At 38.8% G+C, this 25403-nt stretch overlaps 1 protein-coding gene across 5 annotated transcripts in view; it reads right to left on the reverse strand.

Annotated features, from left to right (window-relative positions):
• Myo9a (myosin IXA) overlaps window positions 1-25403 on the reverse strand; it is a 159077-nt gene that overhangs the window by 53959 nt on the left and 79715 nt on the right. For 4 of the 5 annotated variants that reach the window (XM_013012069.1, XM_013012071.1, XM_013012068.1 and 1 more), the window contains 11 exons: window positions 24360-24479; window positions 21341-21416; window positions 18464-18607; window positions 16346-16385; window positions 13627-13749; window positions 8553-8633; window positions 7451-7561; window positions 6531-6653; window positions 4822-4971; window positions 4024-4343; window positions 1568-3169 (listed from right to left, as the gene is read on the reverse strand). In XM_013012069.1, coding sequence (XP_012867523.1) covers window positions 1568-3169; window positions 4024-4343; window positions 4822-4971; window positions 6531-6653; window positions 7451-7561; window positions 8553-8633; window positions 13627-13749; window positions 16346-16385; window positions 18464-18607; window positions 21341-21416; window positions 24360-24479 — 2890 coding nt within the window. The remainder of the gene's footprint in view (window positions 1-1567; window positions 3170-4023; window positions 4344-4821; window positions 4972-6530; window positions 6654-7450; window positions 7562-8552; window positions 8634-13626; window positions 13750-16345; window positions 16386-18463; window positions 18608-21340; window positions 21417-24359; window positions 24480-25403) is intronic. The other variant, XM_013012070.1, reaches the window with a different exon arrangement.

Here is a 25403-nt window from a genome sequence, read left to right on the forward strand (position 1 = left end):
AAAAAAAACACTCCAGTGGAAAAATAAAACTAAAGTCTCTTGCTCATATTTGTAAATGGTTTCTATAAAAATCTGTATGCTATTTTATTTTTTGTTGGTCATAGGGCTTGAACTCAAGGCCTGGATGCTATCCCTGAGCTCTTTTGCTCAAGGCTAGCGTTCTACCACTTGAGCCACAGCTCCACTTCTTGTTTTCTGGTGGTTAACTGGAGATAAGAAAGGTTCAAAGTCAGTCCCAGGCTGACTTTGATACACAATCCTCAGAACTCAGCCTCCTGAGTAGCTAGGATTACAGGCCTGAGCCACTGGAGCCCAGCTTCTGTATGCTATTTTTAAATCCTAAAAGGCTTATTAAATATTCAGACTATGATATAGGTATTTTCATTTTTATTGTGAAATTTAATTTACCTCTTAAGGCATAACCTTCTTTAATTTCAATTTAATTACCCCATAAGAACACTGTATACAAAGACTACAAATACTGTTTTGTTGTTTTGGGTTTTTGCCAGTCCCAGGGCTTGAACTCAGGGCCTGGACACTGTCCCTGAGCTTCTTTTGCTTAAGGCTAGCGCTCTACCACTCAAACCACAGATCCACTTCCACCTTTTCTGTTTGTGTGCTACTGAGGAATCGAAACCAGGGCTTCATGCATGCTAGGCAAGCACTCTACAGTGCCATACTCCCAGACCTACAAATACTGATTTTAGGTTCTCTTTAAACTGTATTTTCCTCTGGAAGAGGTGAAGCTCAATGGTTGAACACTTGCTTATTAGCATGTGCAAAGCAAGCCCTGGGTTTGCTCTCTAGCACCACAAACAGAAAATAAACAAAAGCAAACTCCAAAACTTTTCTCATTACTGCCTCTAAGTCAAAATGCTTTCTTATAAGTACCAACAGTTAAAAGAATTAACACCTGTTTCTGTGAGTTATCTGAAGGAGGGAAACTCTTGGAAACAGAAAGCAGAATAGTGGAATAGGGGGAAAAGAGTTGTCCAGTAAGTACAGTGCTTTGGTTTTGCAATATGAAAAAGTTCTAGCGATACACTGCACAGCTATGTGCATAGTTAGCATTACTGTACACTTAAAATGATGAAAATGGTCAATTTTATGTAATGTGTTTATCACACAAAAAGTACTGAGACAGTAATAAAGATAGTAACTATGCCAACAGCTGTGAAAAAGCACATCAGAATCTCTAAAGCCTGGCAATATCCAGCTTGGATGTGGCACTTCATAGCTCTAGGAGAATCATTACTTCATAGCTCTGGGACAACCTTCAAGATCTACAAGCTCTGCATTGCCCTTCACAAGTGCTTCCTTAATAGGCAGAAATAAAAACCTCTGCTATCTGTGTTCAAGGATTCCTAGAATATAACTACCCAAATTCAGGGGACTAACATCTTACAAAGAGAAATGACTAATTTGAGCAGCATGTACATAAACAGTGTAGAATATAAGGCATCTGAATAAAAAAAAAATATTCCATGGTCCCCTCCCCCCAAAAAAAGACATCAATAAAAAAAATTCCATGGAGCTTCCCATTTATACACAAAAATAATTCACTTACGGGAAAGTACTCATATTGTCCTTTGGTGTGAAGAAAATGGCCCTTGTATTTCCCTCTCTGGAAGGGTCACTGGATTTGTGGCTGTAAGACTGAGCTGGCCTAAGGTGTTCTCTTTTTGAAATGCGATTATTCGCGAGTTTACAGGCTACATTCTGCTGAGTGCTTGTTCTTTCTGTTTTGGATAACTCGTTAACAGTACTAGACTGGCACAGACTTCCTTTTCTTTCAAAAAACAATGTGACAGGCCGGTCCTTCTGAGGTAAGTGAATAGAGGAACTGTCTTTTGGGGCAACAGCTGCATCTCTTTTAGTTACTGATGACTGGGATGGAGGTACACCAGGTTCTCCTTTACCTGCCGTGTTTAGGATAAGGAGAGAAGATGGTCTCTCTACTTTTTGCTTTGAGTGACCGAGAGAAGGTGCCAGGAGAGATTCCCCAGTCCTTGGTTGTTCAACTGTCTTGAAGGCTTTACGCTCCTTCTCCAAAATATCTGTTTGCTGACGAATCTGTTCCATCATCTCCTTTTCATTCTGCTGTTGCATCTGTTTTTGCCGTTTTTCCTTTTCTGTGTTCAGCTTTTCTAATTTCCTAAGTACAGTATTGGAAGAATCTGTATTCAAAGAACCCAATTGATCTGCTGAGAAGTGGTACTTTGCAGCTTCCTTATTTATATCCAAAGTAAGAGCTGTCCTCTGTGCATCTTCATTTTCCAATAATTTGTTTCTTTGGATATTTGTGTCTAATTGGGAACTTGTTTTAAGGGGGTCTTGATGAGGAATATAAAAAAATGTAGGCAGACTATTAGAAATAAAAGACTCTCTCAGCTGGGGTAAACAGGTGATAGGTTCTGAACTGCAGACCCGCTGTTCCTTCATAGTCCCATTATTCACATGCTCTGAGTCAGGAAGTGCTCCTTTCTGAACCAGAGCAGAACTACCCCCTCTTGAGGCAATGAGGGCGTCGTCCTGGGAATCTAGCTTTATACTGGTAGGTACCTTAGGTGATGGAACTTGCAATTCTCTATCTAAAATTATGGATTCTTGCTTGCTCTTTTGACTTTCCTCACAGCTCAGAAGTTCTAAGCTTCCCTGAGAACTTTCACTATCTGGTGTACCCTGGGGAGACTGAAGGCCGTCAGGCATCAGTTCTGTAGACCATCTACGTTCCTCTGAAGGTGACACACCACCTAGAGAACGGACCTTCAACAATTCCAAGCTAAATATAGCTTGCTCTAGTTCTCTCATTCTCCGACTCTCTCTTTTAGCCCGGCTCACTTTCTTCTGATGCAGATCCTCCAGGGACTTGGGCCTCTCTCTTACAATCACTTCTTCCTGCACGTACACACCACTTGAGCTTTGGCCTCTTTCCTGACACCTGTCTGGAGACTCTTTTGACAAGTCCACTGAACTTTCACGGCTAATTCGATTACTCTCCATTACAGATTTATATTCTTCTATAGCTTTTACTCTGTTGTCAAAAGAACAATCCTCCCATTCTGCAGGGTCTGAGCCCTGAATTTCCAGAGCTCCATATGCCTTGATATTCACCAATTCATGCTCTGGTTTGCATTCTTTTAGTCTTTGTTCTTTTAAAGCTTTAAACCTATATAAAAAATTACAAATATGTCTTTGTTATTACTAGAGAAAATATATTTACAAGGATTTAAAAAAAAAAAAAAGAAAGTCATTGCCAGGTGCCAATGGTTCACACTTGTAATCCTAGCTACTCAGGAGGCTGAAATCTGAGGATTTCAGTTTAAAGCCAGCCAGGACAGAAAGGTCAATGAGACTCTTATCTCCAATTAAGCCTACCACCGAGCTCCCCTCACCCCCTCACCCCGCCCCCCCCCAAATAAAAGCAAGAAGTGGTAGAGCACCTGCTTTGAGCAAAAAAGCTCAGATATAGGGTCTATGTTACATTCAAGGCTGGCTTTGAATTCTGGGCTCCAGTTCTCTGCCTGAATCAGACTCCTAAATCTCTGGGATGATTAGTGAGTATAATACATTGAATTTTGAAATTTTCTTTTTATAATACCTTAGTATTTCTTACACTACTTGATTTCACTATTTCAAATTCTATTTACACAAGTCAGATGATATTTTCATTACAAGGACACACTAGCCAAAATATTCACTACCTCAAAAAGAAATCTCTCATTTTAATAATGACCTTATTTTAAGTTAATTCTTAAATGTGAAGGTAAAAATAGCTGAATGGACAATTTTGAAGATTAAATCTAATGTAAAAGTAACACTCAGCAATTCTAACTACAGATGGTGGAGGTGTTCATCCAATTTAATGTAATGAATATTTACTTAACTTCCATTATAAACCAGACAATATAGGGATTAGAGATGGTAGAGGTAACACAGTCTAGTGAAGAAAACAAATTGTACAAAGCAGAGTATTCACAAAGTAGTTCAGAAAAGGGAACACTATTATATTAAAAATATTACCTTTGTCTTGCTCTGAATCCTCTACATGTTGACTGCAAAAGGATAATCTTGTCCCTTTGTTCTTTGTACCTCTTACTTTCCCTGTAGCCTTTCCATCTGGCCTGAATGCAGGTAGCAGCCATGTGCCTGCGCCTATAGAGCTCCCTCCATCTCTGCTGAATGATGATGGCTGAGGTCCGAAGCTCCAAGTACCGCTGCCTCTCTAAGTGGGCTCGCCAGGAAGCTTGGAGGAGGGCAGCTGCACCAGCCATCACAAAAGCATCCTTCTGTATAGCCACATCTCTAACTTGCTTCAGATTCAGATACTTCCTCCAGAAACGCTGAGAAGAAAACAGAAACTGGTTGTCATGATACCATAAATAGTTACACAAAAGAAGAAAAAAAAAAGATAAATTTCTTATGCCATAATTAGAGGCTAAGGTGCTAAATGGTTCATGGTTAAAAAAAAGTTTTCACTCTGGTGCTGCAAGATTTTTGCTTTTTGTAATGGTAGATTACCAAGGTGAAGGAAGGCATTGCCACTGGAAGTGTACTGGACACTAATTCTGCTTTACAACAGGTGCTGCAGACCACCTTAATCCACAATGGATTCATGAAGCTGTCAAAGCTGCTTTACACAAACAACACTGACACTAACAGTCTATTATATTCTGGCACTCTGGTGGGTGTCCAGCATCTGAAAAATGAGCAAGATATATTCTCATCCCTGAAGTTTTATTATTACATGTTTCACAATGAAATAGTTCTGGTTATTAACACAGGCCAAAATAAAAGTAGACACTCTCACGCTCATCTCACCTGGATGATGATGGATGCCTGTCTCAAGCGAAGGAAGTGCTGCCTGCACAGTAAGACCCTGAACCATCGCTGCAATAGTATGATTCTGCGTAGCACCTCTTGGTGAAGCAGGTCTTGTAAGTGCTGCCGTTCCTTCTCCTTTAGGAAGACCTAACAGAAGGAAGAAAGACAGGGGATGCAGCTTAAGAAGAAATGAAACATTTATTTCAAGGAATACCACTTCTGGGGCAAGCTTTTAGAAAAAAACAACTACAATGGCAAACACTGATAAATATTTCTATCAATTGATCTACAGTAGTCACTGTCTAATTGAGAAGAATCTACTAGGATATAGGAGGAGACTGGGAAGGTGAAAAAGTACAAAAATTCCAGTCCCTGAAACTATTACACATTGTTGTTTTGGGAAAATCACTACAATAATGTCATTTTTTTTTGAGTGTTGGAGTAAGGGGAAATTATTGAGATACACAGACATTCAAAACAGATCATAATATAAATGATAACCATCTTCTAGAAATCTAGCATGTATTAAAGGCTTTTTATGGCCCAAAGTCATTAGTGAACTTTTTCATTCTACTAGTAAATCTTCAAGAGTTAGGAGAACACAAAGATAAATGAGACATATCCCTTTGGAAACAGAATTTGCACTTCATCTTTAAGAGCTGGAATACTTGATCTCGAGGAAAACAGTAAAAGAACAAAGAATACAGAAAGAAGGTCTAACCCCAGAAACACAGGAGTTAGAAATGATAAAGGAGTCCATATAACACAATGGGACAATTTGTTTTTGTAAAGAGAGTATCTATTTGTATGAAGGCCTTTACCAAGAGGAAAATGTTTCAGTTTAGCAAGCATGTTATCAGGGAGCCCAGAGCCTGTAGCTCCTGCCTGTAATCCTAGCTATTCAGGAGGCTCAGATCTGAGGATTGCAGTTCAAAGCAAGCCTGGGCAGGAAACTCTTCTCCAATTAACCACCATAAAACCAGAAGTGGCACTGTGGCTCAGTGGTAGAGCACTTGAGCTGAGGAGCTCAGGGACAGTAGCCAGGCCCAGAGTTCAAGGCCATGATGAATAACAATAGTAACAAAAAGAATGTTATCAGGGGATTCGGAGGTTAACATAAAGAAAGTAATGTATTAAGATTATTTTGGTATTATGAGTAAAAGAAATGACTAAAATAAACCACATAAATGAGCAGCATTTTACTGTAAGAGTAAAGTAGATGAGAACCACATAGATGAGCAGCATTTTACTGAAGTAGATGAGAAGAACTAAGAAATAAAATGAAAGCATTAGGAATGGAAATAAGGAGATGTGAAGTGTTTAGAAGAATTGGAACTTCAGATGGCAATACAAAGGTGATCCTGGTTCCAGCCTGAGAAACTAGATAATGGTGACAGAGAAAGTAGTTGAGAGATTAAAGGAAGCAGAGGAACTTGAACAATGTGGCCCTGGACAAGCTGAGTTGCAGACCACAGTAGACTATCCAGTCAGAAATGGTTTATACTTAAAATTATAATCAGAATAACACTTGTTTTAAGTTCTGCAGTTAATGTTGACTGTATAATTCACAAAACCTTAGCTTAATCCATTACCTTATGATACCTGATACACACTTTCTTTTCATAAATATTCTCATCAGCAAAATCAAGCATTATTATTACAATACAAAACAACACCTAATTTTGACAAAGGCTGTATATATTTACCATGGTTTTTCCAACTTGATAATTATCTGGATTAAGATTTATTTTCCTGAAGAAATCCTGAATGTTAAATTTGGATGGAATAATATTTCGGGGAAGAAGTACATGAAAGTGGCTTACAAAATCCTGAAAAGTAAAAAGAAAATGGAAAATCAAAAAGAAATTGTATGTAAATAAGACCATAAATTACTTGATTATTCTTTTTAAAAAATCCTTTTTTATTTCTTTTAAAACACAGTAAATAAAAAAGGTGCTTATCAGTATAAAATACAAAAGGTTAATTTAAAAAACACAGGCAGGAGGAAGGATACTAAGATCTACATACTACATTATCATGGCAACAGAAGAAAAACAAAGGGCATGAGCTAATTATCCATTTTGACAAAGTTTGTGTTAAAGGCCAGAGAAAACAAGCTATTTAACAAGAATCTGAAATTTACACCCAAGAACAAAAAAGCAAAGGTGGCAGCTGAATTGTTCCTCAAAGAACTGAGCTGCTGAAAGGCCCCTATAGAATTTCTACACTCACAGCAACAGTAGCTGGTAGTAACAGCTGTGTGCCATCCTTGTAGTTCCCTATGAAAGAAAATCCTGCTGAGAAACTAGGGAAAAGCACACAGAATCTTTTCTTACGAATAGGTAACTGACTAAATTACTTCAATGACTAGAGAAGTCAGTTTGAAGACTTGCTATGTTAGGAGAAAATTTACAATTAGCAAACACTGATCAAATAAGAACCGCCAAATGGTGGACTCTATTACAGTACAAACTCAATGTGCTAGCTGGCATTCAATGGAAGCAAGTTCTCTAACCCTTTTCGAAAAGAAAATAAACAGGTGGGCTCCAATGTAATATTTAAGCAAAATATGTAGGAGTTACTTAACATGAATATATATTTAAATATCATTACAGAAGTATATAACCTGGAAAGAATATTTGGAGCTGTATCCTGATTGACAAATTCGAACTGTTTCCAGCATCCCAGTGTATCGAAGCTGTCTTAGTACCAAGGCATCATTGAATCTCAAGGGCAGCTAAAACAAATGGAACAAAGGTTAGCCTAGATAGCCGAATTAGGATCCCTCTTGAAAACAAGGTTAACTTTAGAATATCTAGGGATTAACTACAGGTTACCCTGGTTAAGATACAGCAAAAGTGATGAGACTACCTTGCCTCTCAGAGTGTAGCTTCAGAAAACTTCTGACTATCCAACCTTAAAGAAAGTAACCAAGCTTCAGGCTTCTTCAGCTGTGTAGGCACTGGACCTTAACAACTCAGTAGGAGGGCACCAATGGCTCACCCCTGTAATCCTAGCTACTAAGGAGGAGGCTGAGATCTGAGGATCACCGTTCAAAGCCAGTCCAGGCAGGACTCTTCTTTTTTTTTTTCCATTTCTGATTTTTATTTTCTTAATATGTATTTTTTATTGTAATCCATGGGACTCTTATCACAAATAAACCACCAGAAAACTGGAAGTGGCAGTGTGGCTCAAGTGGTAGAGCGCTCACCTTAAGCTGAAGAGCGCAGGGACAATGCCCAAGCCCAGAGTTCAAGCCCCATGACCAACCAAAAAAAAAAATTACAAATGCCCAGCCAAGTGATAAGAGTGGGGGAGACTGATTTGAATACATTGTAAACTTGTGGAAGATACCAATGAAATCCCTCTCTGTGTAAGTAATGTAAGCTAATTTTTTAGAAAAGAAGGGAAAAAAAAGGTCTTGCAATCTGCTCCCAACACAAATATATATGCACAGACACACACACACACAAAGAAATCACTTTTAAGAGGTATGGCATGCATCCAAACAAAAGAATAAACTACAAATTAACAAAAGTTTCATTTAAAAAAAAAAACAAGTTTTTTTCTGATGGAATTTCAAAAAGGTATTTGCTCCTTAAATTCCAAGAGATGCTAAATCTAACCCATACAAACTTTATAGATAGGTTAAATATGGACATTAGAAAAATAGTCAGGAGATAATGTTCATTTTCAGGATTTTCCTTATACATGCTGTCATTTTTTACCTTTTCAGCATTAGAGCGAATGCATTTTACAAAATACGGCTCTGCTTGACCAAGTGTCTCCATCAGCTTGCTTAATGAAGCCTGTAATACAAAACAAAATAATTAGCATTCCAGGATAGCAACAAACCTTCAGAAATATAAACAATAATGTTGGTAGGGTATACAAAACCTTTCTATACACAGATAGAAGGGGATTTCTTCTGGAAAGCAAATTGTATGTATTTCCATTCTGATTAATTTAGATAAAGGTAAGAATAACAGTTCAATCTTAAAGCTGACAGCCTGAGAAGAGATATATTTCAGAGTAATTTATTTATAGAGTAATTTTTTTTTAATTCCATTAAACCATCTTATTCAAATTCACTTTTTACTGTTGTTGTTTTTTGAAAAAGACTTTTACTGGGGCTGGGAAGGTAGCTCAGTGGTAGAGTGCTTGTCTTGCATGCCATGAGGCCCTGGGTTTGATTCCTCAGCACCACATAAGAAAAGGCCAGAAGTGGCGCTATGGCTCAAGTGGTAGAGTGCTAGCCTTGAGCTGAAGAGTTGAGGGACAGCGCCCAGGCCCAGAGTTCAGACCCCCACAACAGACAAAAAATAAATAAAAATAAAGACTCTTGCTATATTGCTGAGGCTAGTCTAAAAGTCTGCTACACAGCTCAGACAGGCCTTCAACTGACAATTTTAAGCTTCCTAAGCGTAGGTATTAAGAGGTATGCACCACCATGTCTGGCTAGTCAAGCATTCTTAAGCCAAAAACATCCAGCAACATAATCAGTGTAAAGGAGTACACCCTTAATTTTAGTGCCTATAGAACATTCAATGATGTCACCTCTTTTCTTTCCTGATAATAGTAATTTGTATCTTTTTCTCTTTTTCTCTTTTCCCCTGATGAATCTAACTGAAGGTTTACAAATTTCTTAATCTTTCAAAGAACTTGCTTTTTGTTTTATTTTTTTTTCCATTAAAGAATAAAGGAAACTTTTTTTTCCCAATTTGACCTAATTCTGATATAATGTTTCCATCTTTCTGCTACTTTGGATTTAATATGCCCTTCATTTCTAGTTTATTAAGGTAGGAATTTAGATCACTCTTAAGACCTTGCTTCATTTCTAATAAACGCATTCAAAGCTACAAATTAGTGCTGCTTTGGCTGCAATGTATACATGATCCCATTTAAAATATTTTTTTGGGGGGGAGTGGTCCAGTCGTGGGGCCTGAACTCTGGGCCTGGGTGCTGTCCTTCAGCTCTTCAGCTCAAGGCTAGCACTCTACCCCTTGAGCCACAGCGTCACTTCTGGCTTTTTTCTTTTTGCTTATGTGGTGCTAAGGAATTGAACCCAGGGCCTCATGCATGCAAGGCAAGCACTCTACCACTGAGCCACCTTTCCAGCCCCACTCCCGTTTAAAATATTTTAAAACCATCTTTCCTCTTTAATTCATGTATCATTTAGAAGTCTGGATTGTATTTCCAAAACAAAATATTATCTTTCTTTTTAAATTTGATTCCATTATGTTCAAATAAAAACATAGCTCTTCTTCTCCTAACTCAATATTTTGTGCTACTTCCCACAAAAAAACATTTCTTTGTATGGTTATTTTTTTAAGAAAATGACTTCAGGGGCTGGGAAGGTGGCTCAGTGGTAAAGCACTTGCCTTGCATGCATGAGGCCCTGGGTTCGATTCCTCAGCACCACGTAAGCAAAAAGAAAAAAGCCGGAAGTGGTACTGTGGCTCAAGTGGTAGAGTGCTAGCCTTGAGCTGAAGAGCTGAGGGACAGCGCCCAGGCCCAGAGTTCAGGCCCCATGACTGGACCCCCCCCCCAAAAAAAAAGAAAGAAAATAACTTCAGCTGGACACCAGTGGCTCATGCCTATAATCTTAGCTACTAAGGAGGCAGATATCCGATGATCATTTTTCAAAGCCAGCCTGGGCAGGAAAGTCTGTGAGAGTCATCTACAATTAACTACCAGAAGACCGAAGTGGTTCTGTAGCTCAAATGGTAGAGTGCTGCTAGTCTTAAGCTGAAGAGCTCAGGGACAGCACCCAGGTCCAGAATTCAAGCCCCATGACCAACAACAAAAAAAAAAAGACTTCAAATTCCTTACTTTTGGATTTCTAACAGATGATAATTGTGGCAGTACTGGGGCTTGAAATCTGGCCCTTACATTTTCACCACTCCCATTTTCTTTCTTTCTTTCTTTTGTTTGTTTGGTCATGGGGCTTGAACTCTGGGCCTGGGCGCTGTCCCTCAGCTCTTCAGCTCAAGGCTAGCACTCTACCACTTGGGCCATAGTGCCACTTCCAGTCTTCTGGTGGTATACTGGAGATAAGAGTCCTCATAGACTTTCCCGTCCAGGCTGGCTTTGAACCGTTATTCTCACATCTCACCCTCCTGAGTAGCTAGGATTACAGGCTTGAGCCACGGATGCCCAGCTAGTGTTTAATTGGAGATAAGAGTCTCACCAAGTTTCCTGCCAGGGCTGGATTTGAACCATGATCCTCAGATCTCAGTTGCCCTGAGTAGCTAGGATTACAGGTGTGATCCATGCCTGGCAGGCACTTACATTTCTAATGTTTAAGTTTCATTTTAATCTTTTCACTCCTTTCTTTCTACTTCAACAGTACAAATGGCCTTTGCTGGCTGCAATGGGAAGTAGAAAGGCAGAGGGAATAACGAGAGGCCCAACTCCTGGAGCAGTGTCCAGACTGTCATCATCTTCCAAAAGGCTATGTTCTATTTTTTTTCTCATTACATTCATACTTCTTGTGATATCCATGACATATTTAAAAGATTTATAATATCCATTTTAAAATTAGCATCTATTATTTATTTAAACCATGTCTGCAATTTTTAGGTCTGCTCCTAACAACCCCCTCCTGTTATGATTTAGGTAATTCCTTTTACAAATATTAGAATGGATTTCATTGTCACATTTACATACATACATCATGTCTAACATACTCTGATCATATTCCCTAATTACCTTCCCTTATTCTCTTCTTCCTCTTCATTTTTTTGGTTTTCGAGTGATTTTTTTTCCTTTGGTTTTCAAGTGTTAAGTGTTTTTTTTCTCCTGGTATTCAGTTAAATTTCTTAGTATCAACTTGTCTCTTTGAAGACCATAGACTTTAAGCTTTGCAAGGACCAGGGCAGAGTAGCCCTCTATTTCAGTGCCATTACTAAGGCGTAGTCTTCTGACCTATGTACCAATAAGTCACTTCACTCACACTTGCGGGAACAGAACTATTCCTCCGGTCCTATGTAAATACCAGGAAATATTTAGACCTACATAATTCTAAAGGTTCTTTAATCAGATTCATGGAGTTTTAACTCATATATGTACAGATCATATCATATACTAAAGGAGACCACTAAGTGGCTACTGTTCTGTTTTATACTATTGTGTCCCCAAATTCATACTGTTTCTGTCTTTCTGTCTCCAACTGGAAAGACCACTGACATCTGTTTGGCTTCCCTGCTTCGGAACTTTATCAAACTACTAGGCATTAATATGAGACTCTGTCCATTTCTTTCCCTTTTTGAAGCAGTCATACTCATATAGTGCTTATTAATAACTGTCTAGTTTTTGTTCTTAGAGCAGAAGAGCACTCTTGTATCAGTTAAGCTTTCATGGGTTCTTTGATTTCATTTTGATGAGAGTAGCATGCACGGAATGAGTGTGCAGTCAATAACAGCAGAACAGCCTTCTCAGCTCTTTCCCAGCTATTTTAGCTCTTTTTCCCAGCTCTCTCTCCCACCTCTTTTCCCAGCTCTCTCTCTTTCTCAGGTCTTTCCCAGGCCTTTCCCAGCCATGTGGAATAACAGCAGAACATAACCCATCCAAGCCTTGGAGTTTCCTCACCTCTATGATAACAAAAATAACATCTATCTCCTAGAATTCTTGGATGAAAACTTAGATAATGCATATGTGTAAATATTTAGTAACTGGCCAGGGAAATATAGGAGATTAGCCGTTATCTTGGAAGGTATAGGACTTGCATGTGTTTTTGATCTTCCTCATTTTCTAAATAATCAAAACTCATTTGTCCTATAACTTGACAATGCATCAAAAACATTAAAGATGACTCATTGGTAAAAATTAGATTTTAAGTGAATATAAGTTGAGACGATCTAGAATTCATAAAGTTGGATTTTAAGAGACATACATGTTTACATATATGTAACTTCATTTTATATATATAATTTTATTACATATATTTTTTTATTCTGGTAAGTATATAGTACTCTTCAGTTTAAACATAACATTTGGATGCGAAGCACCAATAGAAGATCTAATGAGCGGAGTGCCGATGGCTCACACCTGTAACACTACCTACTCAGGAAAATGATATGTGAAGATGCAGGTTCAAAGCCAGCAAAAAAGCTCAGGGCCAATGCCCTAGGTCTGAGTTCCAGACTCAGGATGAACTAAAAAAAAAATTTAATTAATTAATAAAAATATAAGCTGGATGCCAGTGGCTCATGCCTGTAATCCTAGCTACTCAGAAGGCTGAGATCTGAGGATCACCATTCAAAGCCAGCTAGGGCAGGAAAGTCCTGAGACTTTTATCTCCAATTAACCACCAGACAACTGGAAATGGGGAAGTGTTGCTGTGGCTCAAATGGTAGAGAACTAGCCTTGAGCTGAAGAGCTCAGGGACAGTGCCCAGGCCCAGAGTTCAAGCTCCACAACCCACCAAAAATAAAACAAAACAAAGTCAAAACCTCATTACCTGTATAATGGGATATTCAATTCCCAGATCTCAGCCTCTGGAGCAGCAAAGGTAGATGTGAGTCATCGATGCATGTTCAATTTTGGTTTTATTATCAACATTCTACTCTTTTTATCCTCTCACCAAAAACCGAATGAATTACTCATAGGGAAATCAACTATGCAGGGACACGTGAATGACAAAGAAGCAAATGACATTTTTCCCATCTCTGGTACTTCTTTCCAAAATAACCATTAAAATACTGTATCAATTCAACTGTCTCATCAATCACATTAATCTTTCAATGAAAATCTACAAGGAACAGATTCTTATTTGGTATGTAAGTAAAAAAGGATAATGACCTGAAACTGGGCACTGATACTGGGCGGTTTCTTCTTCTTATGAAAATGAAGAAGAGACTTGGTTATGCGATCCTGTAGTGTCAGTCTTGTCAGATGCTTCAAAGAATTCACCTCCAGCAAATGCTGAAAGAAGGGAAAAACAATCTCACATATAAATTAGTCTAAGAAAAGTAAAATCCTAGCTGGGCGCCAGTGGCTCACACCCGTAATGCTAGCTACTCAGGAGGCTGAGATCTGAGGATTAAGGTTCAAAGCCAGCTGGGGCAGGAAAGTCCATGAGACTCGTATCTCCAATAATCCACTAGAAAACTGGAAATGGCACTGTGGCTTAAGTGGTAGAGTGCTCACCTTGAGCTGAAGAGTGCAGCAACAGCACCCAAACCCAGAGTTCAAGCCCCACGACCGACAGACGAAAGAAAGAAAGGAAAGAGAGAGAGAAAGAAAGAGGGGGAAAGGAAGGAAAGAAGGAAGGAAGGAAGGGAGGGAGGGAGGGAGAGAGGAAGGAAGGAAGGAAGGAAGGAAGGAAGGAAGGAGGGAAGGAAGGAAGGAAGGAAGGAAGGAAGGAAGGAGAGAAAGAGAAAGAAAAGCAAAATCCTGGGCTGGGAATGTGGCTCGGTGGTAGAGTGCTTGCCTAGCATTCATGAAGCCCCAGGTTCGATTCCTCAGCACAACATAGAGGTGGCGCTGTGGCTCAAGAGGTAGAGCACTAGCCTTGAGCCAAAGAAGTTCAGAGACAGTGCCCATGCCCTGAGTTCAAGCCCCATGACAGGCAAAAAAGAAAAAAAAAATCCTCAGCCAGCTTCATAATTTTTTGTTGTTGTTGTTGTTGTGGGGCTTGAACTCTGGGCTTGTCATAATGTCTAATCTATATGTTTATTCTATGAAAGTGGTGAAAATATAAAGGTCACTAATGTTCTTCTACCATCCATTTCCTTCTAGATGCTAGAAAAATAAATTGTAAGTTAAGAGTCCCCACCCTCTCCTGTATGTACAAAGCTGGGTATGATCTCTGCCTATATATAAGATACACTCTTATAGAAATGAGAAAGTACAATTGAGGCAGAGGCCTTGGCTACCATTTCTATTTCTTCTGACAAATACACATGTCTAGTAGCTACATTAGCATCTGTAGTCCCAGCCTTCAGGCCCTAGTCTTGTGTGAGTTCAGAGGCAGAGAACTAGACACTGTGTTGTCACAACTGCTAGATAAATGCAGTTTAGCCCTGGATATCCCTGGCTTACAGCACACGTGGCATGTGCCTGGAAGCAGAAGGTTCTCATTTCCAAGCCTTCTCTGATTGCATCTGGGGCAATGCTATCTTACTACTCTGAAGCTTCAGGGCTTCTAATGATTTTTAAGTGACTAATTATTTGAATATAATCCTTTTCCTACTTAAATGTATCTTCATTGATAACTATTATCTCCAACTGAAAGCTGACTCAGTGACACAAATCAAACAAAATCCCAGGGCTACATAAGGTATTCCAGAAACACATAGGAAAAAAGCAAAGTCCTTTGTCTAATCCTTTAACTAGGAAGACAAGCATCCGAGTGTAATTGTGTGTGTGTGTGTGTGTCTACACGCATGTGTGTGCCAGTGCTAGGACTTGAACTCAGGTACTGGGCACTGTCTTTGTTTTTTTGCTCAAAGCTCTACTTCCAGTTTTTTGGTCTCACAGATTTTCCTGCCTGGGATGGCTTTGAACTGCAATACTCAGATCTCAGCCTTCTGAGTAACTATGATTACAGGCATAAGTCACAACATCCGGCACAAATTATATTTTTAAACAGTACTATATTTTAGAGCAGTGAATTCAGAAATAGACTATATCTACACAGATGTAAAATAACTTAATACCATTTAAAAAGCAGTAAAGGCCTTTATGTGAAACACTACACTACATTAAGAACATGACAACTTATAGTCTAAAAATAGTAATTTACAAAGTAAACATCAAAACACAAAAAATGTTCAAGTAGCAAAATTTAAAAAAACATTTCAAAAACTGAAATTAAGAAAACATTTCCCATAAATAACAAAGCCTCATCTTTATATACGAAGATTTTTTAAATTCTCTAAAAGACACCTAATACAGTGACAAACAGAAAATCTGAATAGGCAATTTTCAAATGAAGTAAAAATAGTGAAGACATAATGACAATAGTTAAATTGCATCTGCATTCAAAGAAATATAGCAAACTGGGCATGGGGCTCACATCTATAATCCTAGCAAGCAAGAGGTGGAGACAGGAGGATCTCAAGTGATTTTAAGCACATCAGACTGCCAGCCAGTACACTGACACAACACAGTAAAGGTGGTAGTTGGACTTGTGCAGCTCTTGGGATTATTATCCTCCTGCTAGGAAAGTTCACTTCTACGCATTTATTATTAAGAGAGTTACAAACAACATCTTCTTTTTTTTTTATTTTTTAGGTCCGGTCGTGTGCCTGAACTCTGAGCCTGGGTGCTGTCCCTCAGCTCTTCAGCTCAAGGCTAGCACTCTACTTCCACTTGAACCACAGAGCCAAAACTTCCGGCTTTTTCTTTCTGCTTATGTGGTGCTGAGGAATTGAACCCAGGGCCTCATGCATGCAAGGTAAGCTCTCTACCACTGAGCCACCTTCCCAGCCCCAGAAATAGGGCATTTCTTGTTTGTGAATTATAAAATAATTATGTATCAAGGCATTAAAAGAGAAAGTTTTACCATAATACTCACTTTTGGAAGAGCAGGCTTGGATTTGAAGTTTTTGTTTCTCCTATAAAGAAAAATTTTTCATCAGAAAAAAATTATATTAGCTAAGTACCAGTACCAAGCTATTCAAGAGACTAAATTCTAGAGGATCTCTGTTCAAGGGTAGCAGGGGCAGAAAAATTTGCTAGACTAAATCTCCAATATAACTAGCAAAAAGCAGGACTTGGGACATGGTTAAGTAACAGCGTACCACCACAGCATGCAGTTCCACGAAAAAAAACAAGCAAACTATAAAAATTTCAAGGTCTCTACTCAATCAGATTCAATACTAATTTATAGAATCATAGATTTCCTGTAAGATAGTATTATGTAATTCAATCAAGCAGGTAACTTTGGGAAGAAAAGGTAAGCACAGAAAAGGAAGAAAAAGATACCTGTAATAAGTCATATAATATTTACATTCCAAGCTAGTTTCATTTTCCTGGTTGTATGTAGGGCTCTCTTCATTCCTACTCTAATAAAAGATAATTATTTCTGCTATTTTGAGAATTTTCAAATGGAATGCCTCAAAGTAAATCTTTGAAAGTGTTCTGAAAGCAGTTACCATTTTCACTCTGCGGGAAAGGGATCCAGTGACAAAAGCAACAAGCAGATTTGAAGTAAGGAAAAAAGAAAGGCAAAGAGAAACCAAAGGAGTAAACCCAGAAAATCACAAAGAAACAATTAGGGAGGAAGAAATAGCAACAATGAGTTTGAAACTGGTGTCTGGCTCCCCAAGCTGGGGATAGGGAATCAGGACAACAGAAACACCAGGTAGGCCGGGCAAGGGTGGCTCATGCCTGTAATGCTAGCTACTAAGGAGGCTGAGATCTGAGGATTAAGGTTCAAAGCCAGCCCGGGCAGAAAAGTCCATGAGACTCTAATCTCCAATAAACCATCAGAAAACCAGAAATGGTGCTGCGGCTCAAGAAGTAGAGCACTAGCCGGGCGCTGGTGGTTCATGCCTGTAATCCTAGCTACTCAGGAGCTGAGATCTGAGGATCACTGTTCAAAGCCAGCCAGGCAGGAAAGTCTGTGAAACTCTTATCTCAAATAAACCACCAGAAAACTGGGAGTGGCACTGTAGCTCCAGTGGTAGAACACTAGCCTTGAGCTGTAGAGCTGAGGGACAACGTTCAGGCCCAGAGTTCAAGCCCCATGACCCACCAAAAAAAAAAAAAAAAGAAGTAGAGCACTAGCCTTGAGCTGAAGAGCTGAGGAACAGCCCCCAGGCCCAGAGTTCAGGCCCCACTACCAACCAAAATCAAAACAAACAAACAAACAAAAATCACCAGGTAAAATAAAGATGTCTAGCCAAGGAACTGCTAAATCGGCTTTGGGAGGAAAAACAGACAACCTTTGAACCTTGCTTCCCAGCCCAAGAACTTGGGAGGCCAAGACTGGTCTGCTGTAAAAGGCTAGACTACAAGAACTAGTATACTTTGGGTCCTCTGGTCCAGGAGCAAGGGTTGACACCTTCAGAGAGTTCCTCTGAGAACACAGGGACAAGAGGTCACATAGCCTCATAGCCTACAGTATACTGGACTACAGAACTTGTGTATACATAAGATCAGTAATGGAAAGGGAGGGCAGACAAGCCAGCAGGGAACAACAAAAGTTTAAACTGTGGGAAGCTAGGCTATGACTCGGAAGCCAGAGGATACAGGAGCCCGGCAGGCTGCTAGAGTTGGAAAGACCTTGCAAGCCGAAAAGGAAAGACACCTGAGCAGCAGCTGTAATTACCACCAGGGAAAGTACTATGGTCCAACTCAGTCATGGGAACTGAGATCTAGATGATCACAGTTCAAGCCAGCCTGGGTAGAAAAGTTTGCTAGATTTCATCTCCAGGGCTGGAGTGGTAGTTATAAGTGCAAAGCAACCAGCTGAGCAAGTATAAAGCACCAAGTTCAAACCCACATGATACAAAAAACAAAAACAAAATATTATATTAGATTCACAATTCTAAATACTGACTAAATGTTTTTTATTCTTGCTTCAATCAAAATTATATCCATAAAAATAAGATAATCTCTTCATTTTTTTTCAGCCAGAAACTTTAAAGTATTCATAAAAAAGAAATCCACATTACTGATTAGTACTGACGTGAGAATTCCATGGGCTCTTTCCAGAAGTTTGCTGCTTGACGAATTTGCAAATATTCCATCTTTATCAAGCAAGGAGGTACTACTTGGTAGCCTGCTCTGGCGAATCCCCGTTCTGACATTCCAGGCAATATCAAATGTGTCACTATAAAAATAACAACATGTTTTAGTTAAAAGATATCCCTAGCAGCTGTGTTCAGGGTAGCTCAAGCCTGTATCCTAACTACTCATGAGGCTGAGATCTGAGGATCACAGATTGAAGCCAGCCTCGCAAGAAAATCCATGAAATTTTTATCTCCAATTAACCACCAAAAAAACAAAAGTAAAGGTATGATTCGAATGGTAGAGTGCCAGCCTTCAGTGAAAAGGCTCAGAAACCCAGGCCCTTAGTTCAAACTGCAGGACTGGTACAAAAAAAGAAAAATGTTGTTTAAATAATTAAAAATAAAACATTAAGTAATAGACACAGGAAAAATGCTGGGCAGCACAAAATGATCTTGTCTTCTCATTCAGAACAAAACATTTCTGTGCATGGGTACACATTCCTACACAAATATGCATGAAATAAATACATCATATAGGTGACATTATTAATATACTATTATCATTTGTTAATCAATACATAACAGAAAGTACTATAATGCAATGGCTGTTATTATTTCCAAATGCTTCTATACAACACTTTACAATTTTAAGGTTCTACCAATCCATAGGATATCTAATTTCCTCCTGAAACCTCTGATTTACATTACACTCACTAAAGACACCCCCACCAAATTACTAGGATGGAATTATTAGTTGAGTACTGTTTTAGGCAATAAAGCCTAAGAAATAACAAAACACATCAAATTATCAGTGAGTAAAGAGTTAATGAGGTCATTCCAAGTAGAGATAGTAGATATCAAGCCAGGCCGCACCAGTGACTCCAGTGACTCACGCCTGTAATCCTAGCTACTCAGAAGGCTGAGATCTGAGGATCATGGTTCAAAGCCAGACCGGACAGGAAAATTCATGAGACTCTTATCTCTAATTAACCAACAGAAATGGCATGTGGCTCAAGTGGTAGAGCACTGGCCTTGAACTGAAGAGCTCAGGGACAGCACCCAGGCCAAGAGTCAAGCCCCATGACTGACCAAAAAAAAAAAAAAGATAATAGATATCAAATACTTTTTTATCTTTACAAAAGCCAGTGAGAACACAGTAGCATAATTACTACAGAAAGCACACTGCAGGGGCTGGAAAGGTGGCTCAGTGGTAGAGCACTTGCCTTGCATGCAAGAGGCCCTGGGTTCAATTCCTCAGCACCACATAAGCAGGAAAAAAAAGCTAGAAGTGGCGCTGTGGCTCAAGTAGTAGAGCGCTCGCCTTGAGCTGAAGAGCTGAGGGACAGCGCCCAGGCCCAGAGTTCAGGCCCCACGACCAACAAAAAAAAAAAAAGTTATAGAAAGCACACTGCTTCTTAGGAGCTGGATGAATAGAGAGTCTCTGAGCTCAACAACCTACCTCCTTCTCTCCTCCCACCCCCCCGGCACCAATGAAGGCAGTAATACCACACACAGGTCAGAAGGACACTGAAAACAGCAGGATTCAGTCCTCACGCAACTACCTCTTAGGGTGCTAACAAGCTGGATTATATGCTTCACAAAAAGGTAGAACAAATTTTTGTGGAAAATCTGACACATTCATTCTTGGCTCTAAAAGAATGATTTAGGGTGACCAAATGCAGCAATGGTAGGCACTGTACACTGCCCTGAAATGAACTATGTGGGTGGGGGTGGGAGAAAAACTGGGAGAGAACGAGGGAAATGGTGACATTGTTAAAAAAAGAAATGACCTCTTTATTGACTTACATAACTGTAATCCCTCGGTACATTACCTTTATAAAAACAATTAAAAATTTTTAAACAATAATTTATCACCGGTAGTGATGCTATGGCTCAAGTGGTAGAGTACCCACCCGAGCTAAAGAGCTCAGGGACAGCACTCAGGCCCAGAGTTCAAGCCCCACGACCAATAAAAAATAAATAAAAAAAATAATTTAGCACCAACAACATGGTCAGTTATTTTCCCATCTTTGTGCATAGGAAAGAACAAAACTACACTAAAATCCTCACCATTAGGTGGATTATACTCAGGAAGGAAGAGACAATAATAAGCATATGTCAAATAACAGATGCAAAGACAAAAATTTAGAACAACAGGATAAAATATGATAGGCTAATAGGGCAGTCAGGGAAGGCCTCATTGATATAGTTCCATTTAAACAGAAATGATGTGGACATGGCAGTGCATGCTTGTAAACTCAGAACTCAGGAAGATGACACAGAAGATCATGAGTTCAAGGTCAGGGTGGGATACAGGAAGTTCAAGATTCTAAACAAGACCTTGTCTCAAAAACCAAAAAATAAAATAAACTGAAAAGAAGAAAAAGGAAATCAAGATATGAAGCAGTTATGTGGAACTGCAAGTACAAAGTCTTGGAGATGGAAACATTGTTGATGAGTTTGAGAAATATTAACTAAGTCTACCAGGCTAGACTAAAAATGAGCAAGGAAAACTCAATTGCTAACCAGTAAGATTTATCTACAAAAAACAGAATAACCCTTAAATGTTTCAAAAATGTAAGAGGGATCTCAGAAGTCAAAATTTATCATCTTATTTTAAGTTATTCTGGGGAAATGTGTTTGTTTTTTTGTTTTTTAACTGTAGAGCCATTTTACCATACAAGTTTTCTTAACTAGACTTGACCTATTAACCTATTCTATTAACTTGTTATTACATAACTCACAAGAAAATTACTTATGGCTTGACATTTTTAAAGTTACATGAACAATATGGACTTCTTCTACAGTTCCTTGAAAGCATAAACCAAACTTACTGCTGGTTTTTTTCATTTAGAGTGTTCATGCCCTGGAGATCAGAAAGAGGTGTTCTAGGACTTTTCCGAGTTATACCTAGAGAAAAGGGAGAGGGAAGGCAGAAATTTCCAAATCAATGCCAAGAAACACTAATCATCAAACAGTTTTTCTAAAGACAATTTTTTTTAAAAATCAGTGGTTTAGGTTTTTTTTGTTTTTGCTCATCCTGGACCTTAAACTCATGGCCTGGGCACTGTCCTGAGCCTCTCTGTGCTCAAGGCTAACACTCTACCACTTGAGCCACAGCGCCACTTTTGGCCTTTTCTGTTTATGTGGTTCTGAGGAATCGAACCCAGGGCTTCATGCATGCTAGGCAAGCACTCTACCACTGAGCCACATTTCCAGCCCCCAAAATCAATGCAATGTCAAAAACATAAAGATAATAACATGAACAAAATCCCATAATCTATCACTTAGAAACGTGATTGGGTTAACCATGAATCAAATTAGGTCCATTCAATGACTTTATGGAAAAAAAACTTCTAAGTTTGATTTTATAATATTATATATTACTAAATTTTCTTCTATTTTTTTAAGTCTGAGACCAGGACTTGAACTCAGTACTCACCACGTTTGCTCACTGATTAGCAGTCTACCAATTAAGTTATGCCTCCAACCTCTGAAGTTTTCAAATATGATTTTATTATTACTTCTGTGTGTCAGTTGTGGGGCTTAAACTCAGGACCTGGGCGCTGTCCCTGAGCTTTTTCACTCAAGGATAGCACTCTACCACTTTGAGCCATAATGCCACTGCTGGTTTTCTGGTGGTTAATTGAAAATAAGAGTCTCATGGACTTTCCTGCCCAGGCTGGCACTGAACTGCAATCCTCTCAGACTCTTGGACAGCTAAAACTACAGGCATGAGCCACCAGCACCTGACTTTTTAATATACTTTTACTGCCATTATTAAGGTGTTGCACAGAGGGGGTTAACATTTTATAAGTTATATAACTAGTACATTTCTTTTTTGGACAGTATCACCCCTTCCTTCGCTTTCTTCCATATATTATAAAATTTTAACTGTTGGTAAACAGAAGAAGTACAAAAGCTAATAGAATGCTCCAATGTCCAAAAATGTAGGAATTTGCGAATGAATACCTAAATGTACAACCTTGTGATGCACTCTATGCCAACTGGTGCTTTCCTGTCTTTGAGTTATCCATAGTAACCTAGAATACTGCTGGGTCTAGGATTGTCAGGCTGAGTCATGGAAGACAAGGCAAATGAACAACTTGAGCTCCCCCTAAATGACTTACAGACTTTTTCAATACTATCTCCTGTATTTAAAATGATGGCTAAAGCAGGGGACTAATGGCTCACACCTGTAATTATACCTACTCAGGAGGCTGAAATCTGAGGATCGAAGTTCAAAGCCAGCCTCAGGCAGGAAAGTCCATGACTCTTATCTCCAATTAACTAGCAAAAAGGCCAGAAGTGGAGCTGTGACTTAAGCAGTAGAGTGCTAAGCTTTAAGCAGAAAAACTCAGGGAGAGTGTCTAGGCACTGAATTCAAGCCCCAGGCTTGACACCAAAAACTAAAAAACATAAAAAACTATGGACAATCAGAATGAAGAAACAATAGCAACAACCAAAAATAACATCAAAATCTCTCTCTTTTTTTCTTGGTGGTAGTAAGGTTTGAACTGAGACCTTCAGGCTTCCAAGACAAAAGCTCTACTATTTGAGTTTTGTTATCAATCCTTTTTTTGGCTTTTAGTCACTTATCAAGATGGGTCTAGCATTTCTGCCCTGGCCCAGCATCTAGACCACAATCCTCCATATAGTCTCCTGAATAGTAGAGACCACACTACTATATACAGCTTGTTGACTTGACACAGGGTCTCACTAACTTCATTATTTGGCTGTACTTGATCTATAATTCTCCTGATCTTTGCCTCCTTATTACAGTTATGAGCCATCAAAGATGTCTTTTTTTTCATTGAAATACTTACCTTAGTTCTTTCTAAAATATCATTTCTTAAAATAGATTACACATTTTTTAAATATTAAGACCAGTAAGTAAGGGAAATGTTAAAAACTTACAACATTTTCTTTTACAACTTCTATATTCTTCTTTCACTGATACTGGATACTAAAATTTCATGCAACCAGATAACTGGGAAATTAGTAACCTAAATCTGTGACAGTTTTGCAAAAGCTCTTAACAGACTGTGTAACTCTGTCTGTAGACCCAGATTACTAAATTTGGCTCTGAGTACTCTGAAGGATTCATTTCTTCTCACAACAGAAGTAGTTTGATCATTGTAATCTCTTAACACGCAAAAGAACCAGTTTTCATGCAGAAAGAATCTAATCTAAAGAGTAAGGGATGGAATGGAAACCAAATGCATCTTTTACACCAATTTTGTGAAATGTAAACAAAAAAATGTGCATCATGGTTCTGTTATTTTTCTTTAAGCCAAAAAATAGATGTGACTGCTTTGCTCCACTGCAGACTGGAGAACTACAATTGGTGTAAATGGATTTACCAGTGAAAGACACCATCAGCATTCCAAAGTTAAAATCCCAGCAACCAGCTGGATAAGAGAAAACTTTACAAGTGTTACATATAATCATTCAACCATTTCCTAAGTGCCTCTATGTTTTAAAACTCACCAAATTGTGCTCTTTGCTTAAGTTTATTTTACTTCAATTACATTACAATGGCTTCTTTAAAAAAGCAGGAAATTATCATTATTTTTATCTATGACTCAGATACTTAAAAGTCACCAAATGATTTTAAACAAGTACAATTAACTACTGAGTTATCACAGGCAAACAGGACAGCCACCCAACTCAAACAGGCATACCAGCAGCTCAAAAGAAAGCACTAAAAATCTCAAGGGAAATATCTAAGATGGTCTGAAGAACCATGGAGGCCATGCTGCATATGTAGTCTACCAAGCCACAGAATGCCCTTGGTTCCCATTTCCATATGGATATGCGACAACACAGAGTGATCAGAATTTGTAGCCTTACTGTACTTCTCTTCCTTGCACCTCTGCAGAATCTCTAAGCTTCTCTGGTGGACTGGGTGTTGGAGGAAGCTAAAACTATCCATACTTTTCAAAACTGCACATGGCGCTGTATCATCATGTCCTTAGGAAGCAAAAGGGGGAAAACGGAGAAAAGAAAAAGACATTATGTAAGCCCAAACCAAAATAAGAATAAGCACAATGCTGCCAACTATCTTAAAAGTTTATTAATAAGTTTCAGTGGATAGATACTAAATGTGATTGATTTATACAATTAACCTGAGGATATTAAAAGTCTTTTTCAGATAATTCAATGTCTTTATTACTACCAAAATGTTAAGTCATTCTTTAAAACTTCTAAAATTAAAACATTAGGGACATTTGAAAAATAATTTGCATAATTTGGCTATTTATAAAAAAATGAGTCACTGGTACTGGGTCTGAAATTTTGTTAGCATATAGTTGGCAACATTGATGAAACCCTGAAGAGAAATATACCCAAAATAATTTACCAAAAATTTTAACAGCTCTTTCACAAAACCTGCAATTAACCACACTTGTAGGAAATTCCAACAAAGTGTGTTGATCAAAGTGTGAAGAAAAGCACCAAAGAGCAAAGAAACCAAAGAAATCTGAAAATATAATGGAAGCCTCTCCTCCTCAAACCACTTCTTAGGAAAATGAGACAGAAATCAGCCACCAGTGGAAAAGGGAAGAGAGCACACTCAAGTAGACCAAAGCCCCAGATTAGAATCACTTCAGCAACAGGGGAAAGAAGAGGGTTCATGTTGTATACATTTAGCAAAACAGACATAGGGTTTCCAGACTTGGGTGGAGTGATTCTTTTGAGTATTATTTGCTCAGAGATCACATATAGAGTTAGGAAGTAGTGTTCAAATTAGAATAGTTTTGTCTTTAAAAAAACAAAGCAGCCAGGCGCTGGTGGCTCACACCTGTAAACCTAGCTCTAGCTACTCAGAAGGCCAAGATCTGAGGATCATGGTTCAAAGCCAGCCTGGGCAGGAAAGTCTATAAGACTCTTTTTTTT

This window comes from Dipodomys ordii, unplaced genomic scaffold (genome assembly GCF_000151885.1).
Source record: "Dipodomys ordii isolate 6190 unplaced genomic scaffold, Dord_2.0 Scaffold15, whole genome shotgun sequence".
NCBI lineage: Eukaryota > Metazoa > Chordata > Mammalia > Rodentia > Heteromyidae > Dipodomys > Dipodomys ordii.